At 34.5% G+C, this 24,245-nt stretch overlaps 1 protein-coding gene across 1 annotated transcript in view; it reads left to right on the top strand.

Annotated features, from left to right (window-relative positions):
• Nucleotides 1-24,245, top strand: part of LOC148955160 (catalase-like) — a 73,335-nt gene that overhangs the window by 2,738 nt on the left and 46,352 nt on the right. Inside the window, exons 2-4 of the mRNA XM_089106295.1 lie at nucleotides 4,952-5,102; nucleotides 9,260-9,439; nucleotides 12,181-12,375. Coding sequence (XP_088962421.1) covers nucleotides 4,952-5,102; nucleotides 9,260-9,439; nucleotides 12,181-12,375 — 526 coding nt within the window. The remainder of the gene's footprint in view (nucleotides 1-4,951; nucleotides 5,103-9,259; nucleotides 9,440-12,180; nucleotides 12,376-24,245) is intronic.

A 24,245-nucleotide genomic window follows, 5' to 3' on the forward strand; every position in this document is an offset into this window, starting at 1 on the left:
ACACACACAAAAACTTACCCACACACAAAAACTTACAAACACACAATACATTGCAAACTAACAAAAACTTACGCACCAACACAAAAACTTACGAACACAAAAAAACATTCTCACACAACAGAACATACACACACACACAAAAACTTGCTCAAAAAACCTAACTTACAACACACACAAAAACTTACACATACAAAAAAACTTAAACACACACAAAAACTTACACACACACACACAAAAACTTACGCGCACACAAAAACTTACAGACACACAAAAACTTACACACACACAAAAACTTACACAAAAACACAAACAATTACACACGCACCCAAAAACTTACACAAACACAAAAAAATACACACTTACAAAAAAATACTTACACACACAAAAAAAAACTTACACACACACAAAAACTTACACACACACACAAAAACTCAAACGCAAAAAAAAACTTGCACAAACAAAAAAAAGCTTAGACACACAAAAAAACTTACACACAAAAACAAAATAAAAAAAACAAAACCAAAACTGAAACACAAATAAAAACTCACACAACCACAAAAAAAAAAAAACAAAAAAAAAAAAACACTTACACACACACACACAAAAACTTACACAAACAAACAAAAAAACTTACAAAACAACAAAAAATTACACAAACCCAAAAAAACTTAAACACAAACACAAAAACTTAAACACACACACAAAAAATTACAAACACACAAAAAAAATTACACACAAACACAAGAAAACTTACACACACACAAAAACTTAAAAACACACAAAAAATTACACAAACAAACAAACACTCACACACACAAACTTAAAAAAAAAAACACACACACACAAAATTACAAACACACAAAAACTAAAACGCACAAAAAAACTAACAAACACAAAAACATACACACACACAAAAACTGACACACAAACAAAAACTTAAACACAAACAAAAACTTAAACAGAAACATAAAACTTACACAGACAAAAAAAAACTTACACACATACACAAAAACTTACACACGTACAGAAACTCACACACACACAAAAAAACTTACACACAAACAAAAACTTACACACACAAAAAAACTTACACACACACACAAAAACTTACACACACACAAAAAAACTTACACACACACAAAAAACTTGCACACACACACACAAAAACTTACACACACACACAAACTTACACGCACACAAAAGCTTACACACATACACAAAAATTTACATAGACACAAAAACTCACACACACACACACAAAAACTTACACACACACAAAAAAAAAAAAAAAACACAAAAAACAAAAAAAACTTACACAAAAACAAAAAAATAAACACAAACAAAAAAAAAAAAAAACACAAAAATTACACACACACAAAAACTTACACACACACAAAAACTTAAAAACATACACGAACTAAAAAAAACAAAAAATCAAACACATAAAAAAAACTAAACACACACAAAACTTACACACACACAAAAACTTACACACACACAAAAACTTACAAACTAACAAAAAAAGACACCCACACAAAAAAACTTACAAACACACATACAAAAACTTACACATACACAAAAACTTTTACACACTCAAAAACTTACACACACACAGAAACTTACACACAGAGTACCAGTGGGAAAGCCATGTCGTGTCTATGAACAAGCACAGAGTACGATTGGTAGAGCCGTAAGCATATTTCATGTCATTTTAAGATACGTAAAAAATTTTAAAAAATGCCATGTTAAAAAAATTCACAATTTATTTAAAAAAATTGGTGGAAGGGGGGCGGGGGGGGGCCTTGGGGCGCCTGTGGGACTTTGGGGGACCGGGGGGTGCGTTCTGGGTTGCGGTTGGGGGATCGGAGCCCTTCGGGGTTGGGGTAGAGGACCTCACGACACTGTTTAAATAGAACTTGTTTACTATAACGACCACACTCAAAACCTCTTCTAAAACCTTTTCTAAAATCATCTTTTAAAATGTCTCTATAACTGTTTCGCCGAAATAATTCCCTAAAATGTTTAAAACCGTTTCACCCAAATAATCCCCTAAAAGTAATTTATGTGTGTTCCTTCTGTTTTTGGCATCCCTGCGCTGTCACATTTCAAATTTCTAGGAAACCCTTTCCTACGTTAATCTCTTCATCTCATAAATGTTCCTAGCTACACTATTTAGGTTTCGTTAGAATATCAATTTATCTCTCCGACTTAAAGCTCAGTGAAGCCGTATTTAAAAATAGAATTTCTATCTCTTTAGACTCCCGCATAATTCCAAGATAACAAGTGATGTCATTTCTAATTCCTGACACTAAAGATCAATGAAGCCCTATTTAAAAATAGAATATTAATTTTTCTCTCTGACTTAAAGAACGTTTATCCCTCAGACCTAAGATTAAAGAAGCCATAATGTTTTTTTCTTAATTCCCCTTTCGTGAACCAGTTATTCCCCCGCAGATTATGTAAATCAATTTCTCAGGTTAGGTTAGCCTAAAGATCAAAGAAACCATAATGTTTCTTAATTCCCCCTTTCGTGAATCAATACATTCCCCCGCCGATTATTTAAATCAATTTCTCAGGTTAGGTTCGCCTAAAGATAAAAGAAGCCATGTTTGTTTCTTAATTCCCCCTTCGTGAATCAATACATTCCCCCGCCGATTATGTAAATCAATTTCTCAGGTTAGGCTAGCCAAACAACAAAGAAGCCATGTTTGTTTCTTAATTCCCATTCGTGAATCAATAAATTCCCCCAGCGATTATGTAAATCACCCCTCATGTCATTACACGTGGCCAAACAACAACAGATCGATTGACCTTGACCCCATTAACCACGTGTTCTCCCTAGGGACTCTATGCCCATATTTGGTGTGGGCGTGGGACTATAAGATAGCCTTCTACTCACAGTAAGGAAAACAAGAAAAGAAAAAGGTAAAAAAAATAAAACGGGAAAATCTTTTTTTAAGTGTTTAAGCCACAAAAGCTATTCAAAGCACATTGGCCCATGTTAATGCGCATATTCCTTTGGCTAGTATAATATGAAGGGCTTGCATAAAAATGCAGTGATGGATTCTTTCAATCATTACTGATGTTGAATTTTGATTTTCTGTGACAGGATTGACACTAATATGTGCCAAGTGTTGAGAATAACCATTTGTTTGAAATTCCTCTAAAAGAAGTTCAAAGATGATATTAACTTAAAAAAACAAGTTTTTTTTTACTGAAAGTAAGGAGCGACATTAAAACTTAAAACGAACAGAAATTATTCCGTATATGAAAGGGGCTGTCTCCTCCTCAATACCTCGCTCTTTACGCTAAAGTTTTTTATTGTTTAAAAAAATAAAGTTGTGAGACAGAGTCAAACTGTAGCATAAAGAGCGAGGCGTTGAGGAGGGGACAGGCCCTTTCATATACGGAATAATTTCTGTTCGTTTTAAGTTTTAATGTCGCTTCTTACTTTCAGTTAAAAAAAATTATTTTTTAAGTTAATTTCTGAACGTTTTTTAATCAATGCATCTTTAATTTTGGCTCAATGTACATGAATAATCAAAACGAAATTCGCATATTAATTTTCCTTTTTTTGGCTAATTGGCTCTTTCGAAATTTTGTTCTGACGTAACTTACGAATTAACTTACGTAATGGATTTCTATGATTTTATGTTTTTATTACGTATATTTAGGGAGTTCACTCCCTAGTCAATACCTCGCTCTTTACGCTAAAGTTCGAATTTTGTTCGAATCACAAACCCCTAAATCACAAAGGCCGGTTAATTGGAATAGATAGCTCTTTTGAAAGTACGCTATGAAAGCGAGATATTGACTAGGTGGCGAACCCTCTCATATATGTAATAATTTCTGTTCGTTTTAAGTTTTAATGTTGCTCCTTATTTTCGGTTTAAAAAAACTTGTTTTTTATTTAATTTCTGATCGTTTTTTTAATTATGCTGGGAAATCTGGCACCCCCTTCATGGAAATGTTCCTTCCCCAAGGAAATTTCCTCCATGGAAAGATCCTCCCCCGTAACCCCAACTCCGACCCCCACCCCCCACTAGAAAAAAATCCACCTGAAAACACCTGTATACTTCCCAATAGTCAATACTATATGTAAACAATGGGCAAAGCTTATAACTTGCGGCCTTTCCCCCGGGAACTGTGGGGAATCAAAGCATCCTCAAAGACATATTAATTAAATTTTCGACTAGGCTGAACAAAATGGCTATCTCAAAATTTTGATTGGGTGACTTTGGAAAAAAAATGAACGTGGAAGGGGGCCAAGTTGCCCTCCAATTTTTTGTCACTTAAAAAGGGCACTAGAAATTTTAATTTCTGTTCATATGAGCCTTCTCACGATATTTTAGGACTACTGGATCGATACGATCACCCCTGGGGAAAAAAAAAATAAACACTCATCCGTGATCTTTCTTCTGGCAAAAAATACAAAATTCCACATTTTTGCAGATAGGAGCTTGAAACCTCTATAATAGGTTTCTATGATACGCTGAATCTGATGGTGTGATTTTCATTAAAGTTCTGTGACTTTTAGGGGTTTCCCCCCACCCTTTTTCGAAAATAAGGCAAATTTTCTCAGGCGCATAACTTTTGATGGGTAGGACTAAACTTGATAAACCTTATATTTTTAAATTCATGATAAAAAGTCGATTCTTTTGACATATCTGTTGCTATCAGAATTCCGTTTTTTAGAGTTTCGGTTACTATTGAGCCGGGTCGCTCCTTACTTACAGTTCGTTACCACGAACTGTTTGATTATGGGAATTACTTCTCCTGAAAATTTCTTTTACGCTCCTGGTAAAGTAGCCTCAATGATAATGACTCATTTGCGTTTTATTGTATTAGATTTGTGCATATTTTTAAGTCTCATAAACAGAATACAATTTTAATTTACCAAAAATATATATCTCAATTTGCAGTACTTCAGTTAATTTATTGGTCCTTACAGAGATGTAAGAGGGTTCTCCGTTAAGTTTTACACTGAAGAAGGAAACTGGGACTTAGTTGGAAATAATTTTCCTGTTTTCTGGATACGTGATCCCATGCAATTTCCGAGTTTAATCCATTCTTTAAGAGCAAATCCAGTAACTGGACTACGGGTAAGTTTCCGTTATTTTTACGAAAATAAATTATCTGCTGAATAGCAATCGATGCAATGAAAAATTTTTATTTATTAGCAAATTTCTCTGGCTCGTAGCCGTTTATGAATCCTATATATTTGGAACCCAAATAATAGCTGATTCCCATGATATATCTAATGGTATAAAAATTCTGTTTTTTAGAGTTTCGGTTACTATTGAACCGTGTCCCTCCTTACTTACAATTAAATGATAATAAAAAACAGGTCTTCAAGTGAAAGTAAGGAACAACATTAAAACATAAAACGAACAAAACTTATTACATAGTAACGGTAGCCCGGCGGCTTCGCCGCCCTGTCCCGGAACTCGGCACGCGACAGGCTTCTATATATGGATTCTCATTGTCGCTTGTCTTCTAGCCGCAGACAATTTGAGGCAATTTGCTGTCTTTTCATACTGCAGTCTTTTCAAATGATATTTGATTATTAAAGCATGTGCGGTTTCTAAAAACGATATCTACTAAGCTTCAAACTTTTGGTTTAATTTTCTAAGGTTTTTGAATTGTTGTAATCCCTTGATAAAATATATACCAATAATTTTGCAGCTACCTGTTTTTTGCTCTTTACGCAATTTAATATCTTTTCATACTGCAGTCTGTTCAAAGATACTTGATTGTTGAAGCTAGTCTGATTTCTAACAGCGATAGCGTAAAGAGCAAGGTAATGAGGAGGGGACAATCCCCCTCGTGTATGTACTGTTCGTTTTAAGTTTTAATGTTGCTCGTTACTTTCAGTTAAAAAAGCATATTTTTTATTTAATTTCTTATCGTTTTTTTAATAATGCTGGGAAATCCAGCTTCCCCTCCACAGAAAATTTCCTTCCTCCATGAAAAATTCATCCTTGGAAGAATCCCCCCAGCTAACCCCCTCCCACCGTAAGAAAAATCCCCTCCCCCCAAAAAATGTCTGTATACTTTCCAATAACCAATGTTATCATAGGCAGCGCAATCGCGCTGCCTAAGTAAAGAACAATGTTGGCACAATGTATTATTTATTTATTTATTTCTTTAGACCAGGGCATTTCGTATCAAAGGAGTTTCCCTAAAAACTTCAAAAAGGGCTCGTTCGATTGAAATTGGAGTGGCTTGTGCCCTTTTTAATAGTCAAAAGTGATTGAAAGGCAACTAACACCCCTTCCACACCCAACAATTCCCCAAACACATCCAATCAAAATTTTAAGATAACCATTTTTTCAGCGTAGTTGATTTCCAGATTAAAATTATGTTTTTGTTGAGAACACTCCCCCACAGCCCTCAGGGCAAGGGTTGTAAGTTATGCCCTGGGGGCATACAAGGTTTTTATAGAAACCGATGTCTGAGAAACTTCAAAAAAGGCTCTTTCGATTGGAAATTCAAAGGGCTAGTGCCCTTTTTAATAGTTTCACGCTTGGTAGATTATTTCATTTTTTTGCTCATTTTTGGTTTAATGGAATTCTTTACTTTTCTTTGAAAAACTTATTTTGTGGAAAAGGTTTTTTTTAATTAATATGTAAACAATGGGCAAAGTTCATAGCTTGCAGCCCTTCCCCCGTGGACTATGGGGGATCAAGTCATCCTCAAAGATATAGTTATTAGGTTTTTGACTATGCTGAGCAAAATAGCTGTCTCAAAATTTTGATCGGGTGACTTTGGAAAAGGGGCGTGGGAGGTGGGCCAGCTGCCCTCCAGCATTTTTGTCTCTTAAAAAAGGCACTGGAAATTTTGATGCCCGATCAAACGAGCCATCTCCCAATCTTATAGGAACACTGGTTCGATACAATCACCCCTGGGGAAAACAAACAAAAAAAGCAAATAAACATGCATCCGTGATTCTTCTTCTCGTAAAAAATCAGAAATTCCACATTTTTGTATAAAGGAGCTTGAAACCTCCAAATTAGGGTTCTCTAATATACCGAATCTGATGGTGTGATTTTCATTCAGGTCACTGTATGTTTTGGTGTTTTTTCCCCCTTTTTCAGAAATTGCGCAAATTTTTTCAGACTTGTAACTTTTGATGGATAACATTAAACTTCATGAACTAAATAGATTTTGAATAAACATCAAAATTTGATTCTTTAGCTGCATCTATTGTTATCAAGACTCCGTTTCTTATAGTTTTGGTTACTATTGAGTCGCATCGCTCCTTACTTACAGTTCGTTACCACGAACTGTTTAAATACTACAAAAAAATATGGTGTTTCCTTCCAAGTTCCATATCTACCAGTCTGCTGAAGGATAGATTACCATTTCTGCTTGGTAGAACACTTAAGTTCAGTTCGGTGTATTACAAATTTAAAACAATGCGTTCTTACTAACAAGTAAAAATAAAATTAAAAAAAACAAAACAAAATTAATTGTCACTAATACTTTTGTAACAGTAATATTATTTTTCCTGGAGCCTTTATTTGCTGTTTTATTATTCCTTTATCTGTTGTTTTTCTTGTCTTTATTGAAGCATAAAAGCCACTTTGGCCGCAAGGAGAATTTCAATAGGGTGAGAACGCCACTCTCATGTTTGATAACTTCTGTCTTTTTTAAGATTGACTTCATTATTCATTGTAAAGCTAAATATGTTGCTGAAAATATTATGAGTCAACGTTTCTGAAGGCTTATTAAGCAAAAGAAATTATCATATACTTGAAAATAATATATCTAAAAGGAAGATAACCTTATCGAAGATTGATGGTAAAAATAAATTGACTCTAATCAAATTGTTTGTCTTAAGATTTTCCTTCTTGAATCTTGCCCAGGAGAATTATTTTCCCGAAGACACAAATATCAAAGGAATGCAATCTCGATCCTCTTTGAAAATTGTGTAGAGTCTCACTAATAGCCAACCCTGTTTAAACGTATGAATACTGTGTTACATAATCGAGAAAAATACCCATGAGAGTAGGTTTGTGCAGTCAAATTAGATCGCTTTATATTTTGAATATTTTGAATTAGATTTTTACTGTATTCTAATTTTATATTACCTTTTTGCAAAATTTAGCTAAAACAGGAGAATTTTTTTTCCAGAACACACAAATATCAAAGGTATGCAATCTCGATCCCCTTTGAAAATTGTGTAGAGTCTCACAAATAGTCAACCCTGTTTAAACGTATGAATACTGTGTTATATCATCGAGAAAAATACCTTTGAGAGTAGGTTTGTGCAGTCAAATTAGATCGTTTTATATTTTGAATATTTTTAATTAGATTTTTACTATATTCTAATTTTGTATTACCTTTTTGCAAAATTTAGCTAAAACAATTAGAAATAGGTCTTGAACTGAACTTGCACCTATTTTTTCGTTAATTTCATTATGATTTAGTTACCAAATATCTCTGTTTCAACTTACTTATTTCCTGACAGCTTATTCTTATTTTGATGAATGATCTTATGGTCGTACCATCACAATTGAATCCAACAGTAATAACTGTAATTTTCAGAAATATTTCGAAGTTTAAAGTAAATGACTACACATCTATTAAATTATTGTCTTCTAAGTGGTAATACTAGCCCATAAGGTGTAAGCAGATTGTGGAGGTGCGGATCTCAGTTATAAAACTTAAACAAAAAATCTTACAACTGTAAACCCTTGTAAGCTACAAGTTTTTAAAACCAACAGATAACACAAAGTACGTTTAAGAGTAGGTTTAGTAGTTAGAAAGAGTAGGAACGTTTTTTATCTTAGCTCCTTTCCTTTAAAAAACAGCAACTCTAAGCCCTTTTATTGGGTAGGAAATCACAAAGTACGTTTAAGAGTAGGTTTAGTAGTTAGAAAGAGTAGGAACGTTTTTTATCTTAGCTCCTTTCTTTTAAAAAACAGCAACTCTAAGCCCTTTTATTGGGTAGGAAATCTTAACACGGATATTCTGTAAAAGCCTGTGATATCCGGTAGGACTTTTTTGGCTGTGATAATTCAAAACGTCCTATGTGATATACCTCTTTTAGAAATCGATATTTATTGCCTAATTCCTTAAACCTGCCACTGTCAATCCGTTAGTTTGATCCTTATGTCATCACCATATGTGTTTTTGAAAATATTTAAAAGTCTCTGGGGTTTTTTTATTCGTTTTTAAAATTGTACTTCTTCAGAACTCCTGATTTTTAAGGCATTTTCGGTATTTTCTTGTTTTTTATTTTATTTTTTCATAGGCTCCAGATGCTTTTTGGGATTTTGCAAGCCTTCGTCCAGAGACAATGCATCAACTTCTTATGGTTTTTTCGGAGAGAGGAATTCCACAGAGCTATCGACATCTACATGGATTTGGGGTTAACACATTCGTACTTGTTAAGAAAGATGATGAATCTTTCTTTTGCAAGTTTCATTATATTGTAAGTAATTATATTCTTTTGTTAGAATTAAGGTTTTTTTTTCTTATATACGATTCTAATGTGACATTTATGGGTTTCCGATTAATAAGAACTCTCTTAGACGATTTATATGGTTTTTAGGATCAGTGCTAACTCCCAATAAAGGTCTTGATAGTCTGAATTATGTACTATGATACTATATATGTACTATAATTATGTACTACGTGTGCTTCAATTAACCTTCAGTCGACCCTTCAATCAACCCTACAATCTTGACCAAAGCTAATTTCAAGTTTAATTTTAACTCACGGCCAAATTCTTAGTTTCAGTTCAGAGTCAGGTAGCGAAGTCTACCGTGTATGAAATTGAGTCTAATACTGATTTGGCTTTTCTTGCATGTTCTTTGGTTGCGCTCAAGCAAAAAGAAAATAGAAAACGTCGTTGATCCAAGGAGTGGTACAACATGGGAAATCGCTTCACTCATGATCATTTACTGAACGTTCTGCGCGATACACAACAAGAGGACTACAGGAACTTTATCAGAATGGACCAAGATAGTTTGATTTTTTACTCAAGTTATTACTGCCCAATATAGAGAAGAAAGACGAGAACCGCACTCCTTCTCTTGTCAGATAAACAACCCCGCTTCAAAAAGCGTATCGTTAATATTGAGAAGAAGGGTACAAAGATTCCGCCTACTCGTCGTTGAATACTGTTCTTAAAACATTAATTTTCTTTTTTAGTGTGGAAACTGTATAATCTGGTTTCAATGTCTTTACCATCTGTAATATCCTGTCAAATTCCGCATTTTTCTTATTTTGGTTATGTTAGTCTCTACTTTTAGCTTTCCATAACTCAGGGTGATCCCGTATAACTCTATTAATAAACAGATAAACTCGTGTTCCACATTTTTGCTTACTTCTGATGTGTCTCCCATTGTTGTTGGCGAGTGACTGGCGCAATACTTGAACAGAACTAATCTAGACGATAAATCCCCCACGTCAACCGATTGATTCATTCAAACTTTCTATCAATCACCGTCAACGCTTGACTCAAGCGTCAAACAGGTTCCTAGACGGTCCATCATGCTTGAATCACTCGATGGATGGAAGCATTTGATCAAAATTATTGACCGTCTCGGGCCTCCTTAAGAAAGATAGTTTGTTTCGTAGTTTTATCTGCTTAGTGACCTAAGTAAATCAAAATTCTGTGTCAATATAACTTTCTTACACCCTAAAATACTATACTTGGCAACGATACAACTGCCTAAATGAACCCTTCAGAAAACAGTCCCTCTAATTTACTTGGTCGAATAGGTTTTTTGTAGGTTTTAGAGAACCATTGAGTGTTCCAGAGAAGGGAAAAAGATATAATTGATCCAGTATTTTACGGAACAAAACTCAAAAAATGGCTAACTCATAAAGCCTTTATCTAGTTTTCTGTATAAGAAAACTTGTCATTGTGGACAATGACAAGTATTCTATTACAAGTACTGTTAAAATAGTGTCACTTATTTTAAAAAAAAGTATTACAATTCGAGCAGTGTAGCTTTTATCGTTTCAACTTTCATCTTTTGAAATTATTCCGCCTCATTTATTTGACCCTCTATATTGAAGTAATATGTACTGCAGATTATAACCTGTGTATACTCTATATAGCCAAAACTTTCCTTATTATTTTGATTCTTCAGTTTCAAAAAGTGGGCTACACTTTTATGCTTCTTTGATTTCTAAAATGGAGATTCTTGCGTAGATAACTTAGAGTAAATCCTTATAGTATGACAGGAGAAAGTGTATCTTCTCTAAGGGCTGTCTGAGAATTTCCTTTTGAGATTCTTCATGGAATTGAACCGATTAAAGAATTTCAATTCAGTTGCATTCATTTGCGTTATCTTCTTGAGCGCTTCTTTTATACAGAAAATTAAATTCTGACAGTATTTTATAAATTTCCTATGGGAGAGCGCCGAGCTCTCTATTCTTGATTAAAAGACAGTGTAAGCCTTACAGTCAGGAAACAATTTGTAGTTGGTATTGTTTTCTTATAATCTGTGAGTAAATTCTCTTGTTTAAAATGTTAGATGAGCCGAAAAAATTAGTTGTCGTGTTACATTGTATCTCTTTTCAGCTTGAAACGGAATTTTTTACTTATATTTAGCATTAATTTAGAATTGTTTCCTTATAGCAGGCAATAACATATCCTGACTAATTCTAAATTGCTCTATTTTAGAGATATAGTGAGCGCAAGTTTTTTCTTACTTAGGAGTGTAGGAATATTTGATATTCTCAATTTTTTGCTACAGAGAAGGCAATAAACTTATACCCCTGGTCTCTCTCCTTCACTATCTATATTTCTCTCTGTCTGTCTGCTCTCTCTCTCTCTCTCTCTCTCTCTCTCTCTCTCTCTCTCTCTCTCTCTCTCTCTCTCTCTCTCTCTCTCTCTCTCTCTCTCTCTCTCTCTCTCTCTCTCTCTCTCTCTCTCTTTCTCTAGTCTTTTGTCATTCTGCAAGTGCTTTAAACAACATTGAAAAATTTAAGAACACGTCACTTTTTGCTCAAATATGTTTAAGACAAGTTAAAATTAGTTATTTGCTCAAAAGGTAGCCTATACTTTTAACATTTAACACCACAAACTGAAATATTTCTCAGACAGCACAAGTATTGGAATATTTATATAATTAACTTGCACTTTTACAAAAGCGTGTAATGTAAGGCATAAGAAAACTTTGATCGTGCAGCTTAAACAACAAGACATTTTCTTTTTAGTCAAACCAAGGCATCAAAAATATTCCAGTTCACAAGGTACCGATGTACGCAGCAGGAGATCCTGATCACGCTCGAAGAAATCTCTACAATTCAATTGCTGAGGGAAAGTATCCCTCGTGGACTATGTATATCCAAGTTATGACCCAACAACAATTTATTGAAATTAAAGATTTCAATCCCATTGACGATACAAAGGTATCATAATTTTCACTTTACATTGCCTAGATTGTTTCTTTTTTCACGATTCTTTCAAGTCAATCTGGGATTAAATAAATTTACTTACCAAGAGATAAGGGAAGTAAATTGGTTTAAAAAAAATGCAATTTAAAGAATTTACATTTACCAGTATTATTATTCAACTTGTTATTTTAACATCACGTCTTTCACGTCTCTTGCTTTTCCTTCTATCCTTTCTATTTCTGTGTTTATCAATTTATGAACCGAAGAGTCTGAGCGCTTGAGTTGCAAACAAGTCTGAGAAGAGCTCAGAAACCTTTAGTAAGGCCTATATCAGTTTACTCTACACTTCTCCAAAAACGTTTTAACAAAAGTATTTACTGGAAAAACAGAAAAAAAGACCCGGTATCCCAATTAAACTTTTTTTTAGTTTATAAGTGTATTTTACCAAATCTTGTTACTTTTTTCACTATGAAATTACTAAGGAGGTAATAATTTATTTTAATAGAGTGTAAGAAGTAAAAAAAAAGTCAAATACAATTAATTTACTTGATTGATTATTTCAGTTATAATAAATTTTAGAATATCTTGAAAGGCAGCTGATGCAACCACATTTTATGCTTCCCAACTTTACCCCAAGAAAAGAAAAAAAAATATTAATAAATTTTTCGCCGTCACGATTATTCATGAATTCAAGGAGAGGATCATTTACAGATGGTAAGACAAATATATCTTGCTACGACCCGCAAATTACAGTGGAAATTCCGAATTGCTTTAAAATAGAATAAATGGACCTTCATTAGTAATATATATAGCTTACAATAAGTCTATTAATAAAACAAATATGTTTAATGATTGGAATTCGAAGTTTTATAGACAATTACAAGGCAAAATGTGATTGCTTTGTATCTAAATAATATTTAAAAGAATAGTAATAACTTTTGTAAATTTATCGAAGTGTGATTATGTTAATTTTTACATTAATTTAGGAAAGGCAAAAAAATTTTCTAAAAAAAACACTCTGTGGCAGGACCATATCCAGGATTTTTTTCGGGGGGTGTTTTACACAAGAATTTGTTTTCGGGTGGGGGGTTTACACAAAATAAACACTCAAAAAAAGCATAAAAAAATTGTTTAGATCCGTTTTGTTACGTTTTTACGAGTCAGACAAACATTTTGGGGATGGAGAGTTCAAATCCCCTACCCCCACCCTGGATACGGCCTCGCTCTGAGGACTTAAGGAACCACTCATAAACTGAACAAACATGGGTTAAAAACTTTTGCGAAAAGGATCTTGTTCCAAATAAAACATTCAGGCTGAAAATTATTTTGAAAAATATATTGACTAATTATTCTATCTAGAAAACTTCTTCAGAAACTCTATTTTTTTGTTCAGATAAGACCTTTATTTTTTGTTGTGTCTATTTTAGAACTTTATGCAGTGCTTCTGTACCCTCTGGTTTGTCGTTAAATCTCACAGCTATTTTGGTAAATATTACAAAAGAAAATCCTGTCTTAAAATCTATCGGTACATATTAATGTTCTGACTCCAAGCAAGTTTTGGTTAACGGTAAATTTAGCAGGGTCGCAAGTATCCGTAAGATAAGAAAAATATCTTATTCCAGTTATGAAAGCCGATAATATCAATTCTTTATTTGGCTACCAAAACGCACGTAAGGTGATTTCCTAGGAGAATTCCCCCGAGAAAATTCGCCCCCCCCCCCGGAGATTTCCGCCCGGTAATTCCCCCCCCCCCCGGAAATTTCTCCGCGTAGGAGATCCTCCATGAAATTTGCCCCCGTAGGAGATTTCCCCCCCGGAAATTTCCGGGGAATTTCCGGAAATTTCCGAAAATTTCTCCCGTTTAATGAAACTAAAGTCTCATTTGACGAATGGAGGTCCAACATCTGTATTGTCTGATTTCGAGTTGGGTGTGCAGAATTCCATCAGCAAAGGCTTTCCAGCCACTGAAGTGAAGGGCTGTTTTTTTCCACTTAAGCCAGAGTATCCACAAGACAGTACATAACCTTGGCCTTCAGACGAGGTATAGAGACGATGATGAATTTGCAGTCTCCGTCCAAATGCTAGCTGCTCTTGCATTCGTGCCCATTTCGGAGGTACATTCTGCATTCACAGCTGTCGTAGCAAAACTTACTGTTAATGGTTTTGGGCCGATCATCACCTACTTTGAAGATATCTACATTGGTAGAATGCGTGGAAGTAGGAGAGTACCTTGTAACTTTCCACCCCGGATTCTGGAATATGTTCGACAGAGCGAAAGATGAACTTCCCAGGACAAACAATAATGTTGAGGGTTATCATATATGATTGCAGTCTTTAGTTTCGGCTCATCACCCTAGCCTTTGGAAGTTCTTGGACATTAGCAGGGTGGTTGTGATTCAATCAAATGCGGGACAATCCGGTGAACCAATTAAGAAAAAGTATGTGGATGCAAGTGCCAGAATTCTACGACAGATAGGAAACTACGGAAACGTCGGAACGCTGGAGTACCTGAGGCTTATTGCAAGAAATATTAGTTTTAAAGTGTGGCGTTTTATCCGTATATGTATTACCGTGTATAACCAACTATTTACTTGGCAATTAAAAAGTGTACTCCACTCGCTCTTATATTTTAGGCCGCCAAGAAACAGAAAAATGTTGCAACAATTTTCGAGCCATGGGTGACATCCGATGTAAATAAGTCTGAGGCAAGGGTAATCTCCGGTGGCAATTATTTCCGAGAGGGGTGGGGGAATTTTCAGCGGGGGGGGGGGGATGACGGATGGGATATCTCCTAGGAGGGGATCTCCCGTAGGGAGAAATTTCCGGGGGGGTCACTGCAACCGGCACGTAAGAACAGTGGTCTTAGGCCACCAATAGAAAAATGTAAATCGTATACATAAAAAAAATCGGATTTTTATGCTGATTTCCAAAATATGAGTTTCATCAAATTTAGTCTAACACATCAAAAGTTACGAGCCTGAAAAAATATATCTTATTTTCAAAAAAGGAGTAAACACCCCCTAAAAGTCAAAGAATCTTAATGAAAATCAATCCATCAGATTCAGCGTAACAGAAAGTAGGTGTAGGTGTCAGTAGGTGTTTCAAGCTCCTATCTGTAAAAATGTGGAGTTTTGTATTTTTTGCCAGAAGAAAGATCACGGATGCGTGTTTATTTGTTTTTTTGTTGTTGTTTTTTTCAGGGGTCATCGTATTGATCCAGTAGTCCTAGAATATCGTATGAGGGCATATTCGAACGGAAATTAAAAGTTCTAGTGCCCTTTTTAAGTGACCAAAAAAAACTGGAGGGCAAATTAGCCCTCTCCCATTCTCATTTTTTCCCGAAGTCACCCAATCAAAATTTTCAGATAGCCATTTTGTTCAGCATAGTCGAAAATCTAATAAATATGTCTTTGAGGATGACTTAGTTCCCCACAGTTCCCGGTGGAAGGACTGCAAATTATGAACTTTGCCCATTGTTTACATATAGTATTAGTTATTGTGAAGTACACAGACGTTTTCAAGAGGGATTTTTTCTGGGTGGGGGGGGGGGGGTCGGAGGAGGGGGGCTGCGTGGGACGATCTTTCCATAGAGGATGTTTCCTTGGGGGAAGTATCATTTCTATGAAGGGGGTGACGGATTTTTCCGCATTATTTTAAAAACGATCAGAAATCAAATAAAAAAAAGTTTTTTTTAACTGAAAGTAAGGAACAACATTAAAACTTAAAACGAACAGAAATAATTACGTATGTAAGGGGGTTCGCCCTTTAGTCAATACCTCGCTCTTTACGCTAAAGGTTTTTTTAGTACTTTCAAAAGAGTTATCTATTCTAATTAAACGGTCCTTTTTATTCAGGGATTTGTGATTCGAACAAAATTCGAACTTAAGCGTAAAGAGCGAGGTATTGTCTAGGGGGCGAATCCCCTCATATGCATAACAATTTCTGTTTGTTTTAAGTTTTAATGTTGCTCCTTACTTTCATTTGAAAAAAAAACAATTTTTTTTTATTTAATCTCTTACAAAAGCAGGTTCAATGCACTGCTTCTAATTCTGATGAAAAAGCACCATCTAGAATATAAATATTAAGATGGCTCGTATTTTTCGTTTTCTAGATAGCTCGTTTAATTTTCAAAATCTAAGAGGCTCTTTAATACGATTAAGAAAGGCACCACAATAAATATTATATTATTTGCCAACGTGTCGACGAGTAACTAATCCAGATTTATTCATCATGATTAGAAAAACATTGATTGAAATACAATTTTAAAATTAACACAAGGTGGTGGTGGTATTAGATTATGGCGGATGAAAACATGCAGTCTTTTTTAAAGCAGAAGCTTGATATATTTTCAGCTTCAATGTGTAATCTAAATGGGATATTAAAACAATTGCTTCACAGTTTTAATATCCGCTTAGGTCACGAATTACAACGAATTACACTGTTTTTTTTAATCAGTCCAAGTCACGGGTTGCAACGAAATGCAATGAATTACTGAAATGCGCATTGTAAGGTCTAGTGTTTTTTTTGTTGTTTTTTTTCTAGTAAAAATGTCGCTCAATTCTTCAAGTTGTGAAAAAAAGATGCGGCTCCTATCTAAAAGGAAAATACAAATTGGCAGATATTCGGGGTTAGAAGAACGTTTTATAAGGTCTAGTGTTTTTTCTAGTAAAAATGTCGCTCCTATCTAAAAAAATATGCGGCTCCTATCTAAAAGGAAAATACAAATTGGCAGATATTCATGGTTAGAAGAACGTTTTGTAAGGTCTAGTGTTTTTCGTAGTAAAAATATCGCTCAATTCTTCAAAAAATTAAGCAAGAAAAACGGGTTTTAATTTTTATAAAGCAGTGAATACAACAAAATAAACACTTAATTAAACAAACATACTCCGAATATTTTGGCCCCACGCCCGGGAGCCTATCTCAACGGAAAAAAAAAGAGAAAATGAAACAAAAAAATTTTCTTTTTAAAAAACGTATCTTAAATCAAAATAAAACATACTACAACACATAAAGAGATAGAAAAAAAAGAAAACAAAAGAAAAAATATAAACAAATAGGAAACAAAACTCACATATTAAATAAACACTTCCATGTACTGGCGTATAAACAAAATCGAATGTCTATAATGATTCAACTTGCCTCCTCATAATATATAAATGGGGATCTATCAAAAAATGAAGAATATATTTATACTTAAACCAAAACAATAAGGGTCAGCTAACCCCCTGCCCATGACCCCTAATTAAATCTCACAAGTTCATTAACCAGTTTTTGAATTATAAATTGAACGGATTCGTTGGCTTGCAAGCTTAGCTGCAGTTCGTTTACTTTTCCCAGCATTTAACCCATTCTGGCCTTTGTTCGCAAGGTCATCTTTCGTTTCCGAACTATTAATCAAATCAGTACTGGTTGAATATCTTACATGTTTTTTAATTAAACTATTATAAATTAAATTGATTCTAAATTCCCCTTCATCTCTATTGATACTAATACCCCCATATATTATCTTTTTTATTTCTATTATTTCCCTGAAGCTTTGTAAAAGTCCTACAGACGTATCTACTATTTTTGTTTGATCAAATATAATACTGTGATGAGGAAAGTTATAAACATGTTCTGCAACAGCTGACTCAAAAGTTTCCGGTGTTTTATTTTGTTTTAAAGAGGAATCTATGGCATTCTTGTGTTGGTGTAGCCTATTTTCTAAAATCTGTTGTGTTCTTCCCACATAAAATTCACCACAAGAACATGGAATTTTGTATACTCCCTTTTGCAAATTTCTCGGTACCTTGTCTTTCCCTTTATTTAACAACGAGCTTATATTTTGTCCTGATTTAAATGCTGTATTTATATTGTGGTTTTTTAATTCTCTTCTTAATTTTTGTGATAATATTGGGATAAAAGGCAAAGTTATGTAATTTGTTTCTTGATTTGACCCATCTTCTTATAATATTTTTGGTTCCGTCAACTTTTTTTTCCTTTTTTCAATTAATTGAGAAATCATATTTTCCGGATAGCCATTGCCTATTAGATTATCCTTAATAAAAATTAGTTCATTGCTTATGTATTCTGGTGATGCTAATTTTAATACCCTATCAACTAAAGAAATAACCACACCCCTTTTTTACCTGGATCGGATGATTTGATGTGAAAGTCAAGTAACGGTTGTTATTAGTCGGTTTACGGTAAATTGAAAACGCTAGTTCGTTATTATTTCTATGGATCAAAATATATAAAAACGGTAACTTATTCTCTGTTTCCTTTTCAATTGTAAAAATTAATTCTCCTCCCAGATTATTTAAATGTTCCGAAAAACCTTCAATTTCTGATTTCCCGTAATTCCAAATAACTAAAATATCATCCATATATCTGCCCCAAAATTTAGGTTTTAAAAAATATGTTTCTATAGCTAAATTTTCTACATACTCTACATAAATATTTGCTAACAACGGACTTAAAGGCCCTCCCATTGCTAATCCCCTAATTTGATGGTAAAAATTATCTCTAAACGTGAAATAATTAGTATACCTACTAGTTATTCTGACTAAATTTAATATAGTTTCCAGTTCAATTCCCGAAGATAATTCTTATATCTCATTTTTTCGTTCCTCAAGTTTTTTGGATAAAATACTAAACGATTTATCAAAAGGAATATACGTATACATGGATTTTATATCAAAACTGAACAATCTAGATTCTTCTGATGCTTCTACACTTATAAGTTTATATTTAAAAAATTCCGAGTTTTTATATACAAATTTTGGAGATATAATAATGGTTTAAGTGTCATTGCTGCCCATTTCTCGATTTTTACCGTTAGTGAATTGGATGTTGAAACAATAGGTCTTAAGGGGATACCTGTTTTATGTATTTTTTGCAAACCATATATTCTAGGGCTAGCTGATTCCCTTGAAAATAGCTTGTGATACATCTGGGGGGTGATATTTCCATTTGTTTTAAGGTCTTCTAAATCTTTTCTTAATCTTTTAACATACAATTCAGTTGGGTCCGAGTTAAGTTTTTTATATGTTGAAGTATCACTCTATTTTACTATCACAATCATCTTTTTCTAGGATTACTACTGTATTGCTCTTATCCGCTTTCGTTATTATTAGAGAATCATCTTTTTTTTAAATCTTTTAAAACTTTAATATCTTTGTTCTTAACGTTTTCTTGATAACTACCAAAATCTAAAAAATATTCACTACCTGTTAAAATATTCATTTTATAAAATATTTTTATAAAAGATATAAATAATGTAGATGAGTTAAGACTAGGGGTAGTGAATATTTTAACAGATTTTGGTAGTTATCAAGAAAACGTTAAGAACAAAGATATTAAAGTTTTAAAAGATTTAAAAAAGATGAATAAGGAGGCACACTTGTGCCTCTATAAAGAGGCGACCCACCACAATGTTAAGCGATTTCTGGTCCTAGCGGTTGCAGAGAGACAGCGGTAATCGCATTTTGTAGCCCAAGCTCAAACTAAGAAACGTGCAAAATTTCACCCCCCTCCGACTTTATCTTCATGGGTAAAAGTGGGCCAGAAGTTTCGACCCTCCGACCACAGCCCCCCTTTAACGTTGTTTGATCGGGCTGAAATTTAGAGGATAAGCTTTCCTGGGGCCTGCGAGCTTATATTCGAAATTTCAGCTCAATCTGATCACTCCTTCCCTGTTTTCCAAAAACCAAATATCAAGTTTTGTGGGGATTTGCTTGCGTCAAAAATAGATTCCACTTACTAAAAAAAAAATTACAATTGTGTCTCTTTAGTACAGTGGTCGATACTCCTGACTCTCAAGCGGAAAACCTGGGTTCGATTCCCCGTCAGTGGAAATTTGTTATACACTGAATTTAAACTTTAAACAAGAAACTCAGTTTCTTTTTTAAATTATTTGAAAAAAATTACGTTTTCTAAAGAGTTAAAGAGGCTGGGTTATAAGGTCGACCCTTAAAACGTACAGGGATTAGGAGGCACAGTTGGGGGGCTGTTAAAGAGGCTGAGTCACAAGTTCGAACCTTAAAACGTACAGGGATTAGGAGGCACCCTGTACGACGTGATTTGAGTATTCAGGAATTAAAAGCCTTAACACAAGAATTTTCAAGAGAGGGGGGTTTGGGGGGCTGCAGCCCCCCAACTTTAACTCCTGACACGATCAGCTAACAGTTAGTCAAGCAATAATAAGTAATAAACTGTACAAAAACGTGCAGAAATTATTTGAAAAAAACTACGTTTTCTAAAGAGTTAAAGAGGCTGGGTTACAAGGTCGAGCCTTAAAACGTACCGGGATTAGGAGGCACAGTTGGGGGGCTGCCGTCCCCCAAACCCCCCGCTTTCGCAGCCTTTAAATAAAAAAAAGTTTTTTAAACTGAAAGTAAGGAGCGACATTAAATCTTAAAACGAACAGAAATTATTCCGTATATGAAAGGGGATGTGCCCTCCTCAACGCCGCGCTCTTTACGCTAAATTTTTTATTGTTTAAAAAAAAAGAGTTGTGAGAAAGTCAAACTTTAGCGTAAAGAGCGAGGCGTTGAGGAGGGCACAGGTAAAAAGGGGTGTGGTTTGTTCTTTAGTTGATAGGGTATTACAATTAGCATGACCAGAATAGATAAGCAATTAAATGATTTTTATTAAGAATATTCTCGTAGGTAATGGCTATCCGGAAAATATGATTTCTCAAATAATTGAAAAAAGGAAAAAAAAGTTGGTGAAACCGGAAATATTGTAAGAAGATGGGTCAAATCAAGAAATAAATTATATAACTTTGCCTTTTATCCCAATACTGTCACAAAAATTAAGATGAGAATTAAAAAAACATAATATAAAAACAGCATTTAAATCAGGACAAACTATAAGCTCTTTGTTAAATAAGGAGAAAGACAAGGTACCGAGAAATATGCAAAAGGGAGCATACAAAATTCCATGCTCTTGTGGTAAATTTTATGTGGGAAGAACGCAACAGATTTTAGAAAATAGGCTACAGCAACACAAGAATGCCATAGATTGCTCTCTAAAACAAAATTATAATTATAATTTTCCTCATCACAGTATTTTATTTGATCAAACAAAAATAGTAGATACGTCTGTAGGACTTTTACAAAGCTTCAGGGAAATTATAGAAATAAAAAAGATAATATAGGGGGGTATTAGTATCAATAGAGATGAAGGGGATTTTAGGATCAATTCGATTTATAATAGTTTAATTAAAAAGCAGGTAAAATTTTCAACCAGTACTATTTTTAATAATAGTTCGGATACGAATGTTGAACTTGCGGACAAAGGTCAGACTGGGTTAAATGCTAGGAAAGGTAAACGAACTGCAGCTAAGTTTGCAAGCAAACGAATCTGTTCAATTTATAATTCAAACATTGGGTGATGAACCTATAAAGACCTAATTTCCAAAACTTTCAACTACGTTGAATAAAATGGCTATCTAAAAATTTTGATTGGATGTGTTTGGGGAAAAGGTGGGCGTGAAAGGGGGGTTAGTTGCCCTCAAAATCACTTTCGACTATTAAAAAGTGCACTATCCCTTTGAATTTCCAATCGAATGAGCCCTTTTTCAAGTTTCTACGACAAACGTTTCAATAAAAACCTTATATTCCTCCAGGGCATAACTTGTAACCCTTGCCCTGAAGACTGTGGGGGGAGTGTCCTGCTCAAAGGTATAATTCCCTGAACTTTAAACTGCGTGGAAAAAACGACTATCTAAAAATCTTGACTGGATATGTTTGGGGAAATGGTGGGCGTTGAAGGGGTGTTAGTTGCCTTCCAATCACTTTCGACTATTAAAAAGGGCACTAGCCATTTCAATTTTCAATTGAATGAGCCCTTTTTAAAGTTTCTAAGACGACGCGTTCAGTAAAAACCTTATATGACCCCAGGGCATAGCTTACAACCCTTGCCCTGAGGGCTGTGGGGGAGTGTCCTCCTCAAAAAATTATGTTCATCTGGAAATCCAGAACACTGAACATAATGGCTATCAAAAAAATTGGAATGGATGTGTTTGGGGAAAAGATGAATAAGAGAACGGGGCTAGTTGCCCTCAAATCACTTTCGTCTATTAAGAAGGGCACTAGACCTTTGAGTTTCCAATCGAATGAGCCATTTTTCAAGTTTCTACGGCAAAGATTTCGATAAAAACTATATGCCCCCAGGGCATAACTTATAACCCTTGCTCTGAAGACTGTGAGCGGAGTGTCCTGCTCGAAGGTATAATTTCCTGAACTTTAACTGCGTGGAACAAAATGGCTATCTCAAAATTTTTGATTGGATGTGTTTGGGGAAATAATGGGCGTGGATGGGGTGTTAGTTGCCTTCCAATTACTTTCGACTATTAAAAGGGCACAAGCCATTTCAATTTCTAATCGAATGAGCCCTTTTTGAAGTTGCCACGACAACGCATTCAATAAAACCTTTATATGCCCCAAGGGCATAATTTTCAACCCTCGCCCTAAGGGCTGTGGGGGGGTTGTCAACCTTAAAGATCTAATTTCCTAAATTTAAAACTACGTTGAACAAAATGGCTATCTCAAAATTTTTATTGGGTGTGTTTGGGGGAAAGGTGGGCGCGGGGGGGGGGCGGGGCTAGTTGCCCTGCAATCACTTTCGACTATTCAAACGGGCACTAGCCCTTTGAATTTCCGATCGAATGAGCCTTTTTTTAAAGTTTCTACGACAACACCTTCTATGAAAACCTTATATGCCCCCAGGGCATAACTTAAAACCCTTGCCCCGAGGGCTGTGGGGGAATGTCCTCCTCAAAAAGATATTTACTATCTGGAAATAAACTACGCCGAACGAAATGGCTATCTCAAAATTTTGATTGGATGTGTTTGGTGGAACGATGGGCGTGAGGGGGGGGGGGGGCTAGTTGCCCTCTAATCACTTTCGACTATTAAAAATCGACTATTATTCTCTTCGTTTGTTGTGTTCCACTGTCTTGTGTAAAAATTTCCCTGTTGTTCTACTTATTGTTTATGATGGAAAGGCAGTGTGGTCTTCGTCGCTATTTGCAATTAACACGTACAGTGAGAATATATTTGGTGGTTGCAAAAATTCAAATAATTATAAAAAGAGTCTAATCATATCAAGAGTTGTTTTACATAAAAAAAATCATTACAGCTCTTAGGATTCTGGAGAGCACTTTGGCCTAAAAGTCTCCTTTTCTGCAACTTTTTAGATTATTATAGCACATAGTTGCAGGCACTGATCGGAAATTACATATCTATAAGTTTTTTGAACCTGACCAATTTTTTATCTTTATTTTTGTGCAACTATTTTTTTACCATCCCAAAAACTGTCAGTACAAAACAAGTGTCACAGGGACGATTACATCAACAGAAGATTGCAATAATCATATAGGTAGAAATTCATTTCAGTGTTGTATATCGGTAAATGCCAAAATATCAACAAGGGTAAGCATAGTTTTATCCATGAAACTTATATCTGTAGGTAACTTGGTTAAAAGGGCTCATTAAATATAAAAATTAAAAAAAAAGATGATTAGACTTGTAATGGGCTAAATAGATAAATAGAAAGTTTCTTTCCGCTTTGCCAGGGCTTATATCTATATATCTCTAGTGCATAAGTAACCCTAGGTCAAAATAACTATATTTCATAAGAAGAATTGGATAAAAAATCTGGTTTGTCTGAAAATAAGAAAATGGGCACAACAATAATCAAACTTTTGGTAATGATTGAAAAAAGAAAACATGATACTTAGTCTGATAGCAAAAACAGATAATAGCACTTTATCCGATAACGGATGAAACTGTAACAATTAAATAATGACACTTAATAATGACCAAAGAATCGAAGACACAAAAAGGTTGGTAAAATTGTTTTCTGGCAAACTATCTGGACACCATCCTGTCACATTTGGT

The sequence above is a fragment of the Artemia sp. Qi Xiang Cuo genome, chromosome 2 (genome assembly GCF_049724085.1).
Source record: "Artemia sp. Qi Xiang Cuo chromosome 2, ASM4972408v1, whole genome shotgun sequence".
NCBI classification, from domain to species: domain Eukaryota; kingdom Metazoa; phylum Arthropoda; class Branchiopoda; order Anostraca; family Artemiidae; genus Artemia; species Artemia sp. Qi Xiang Cuo.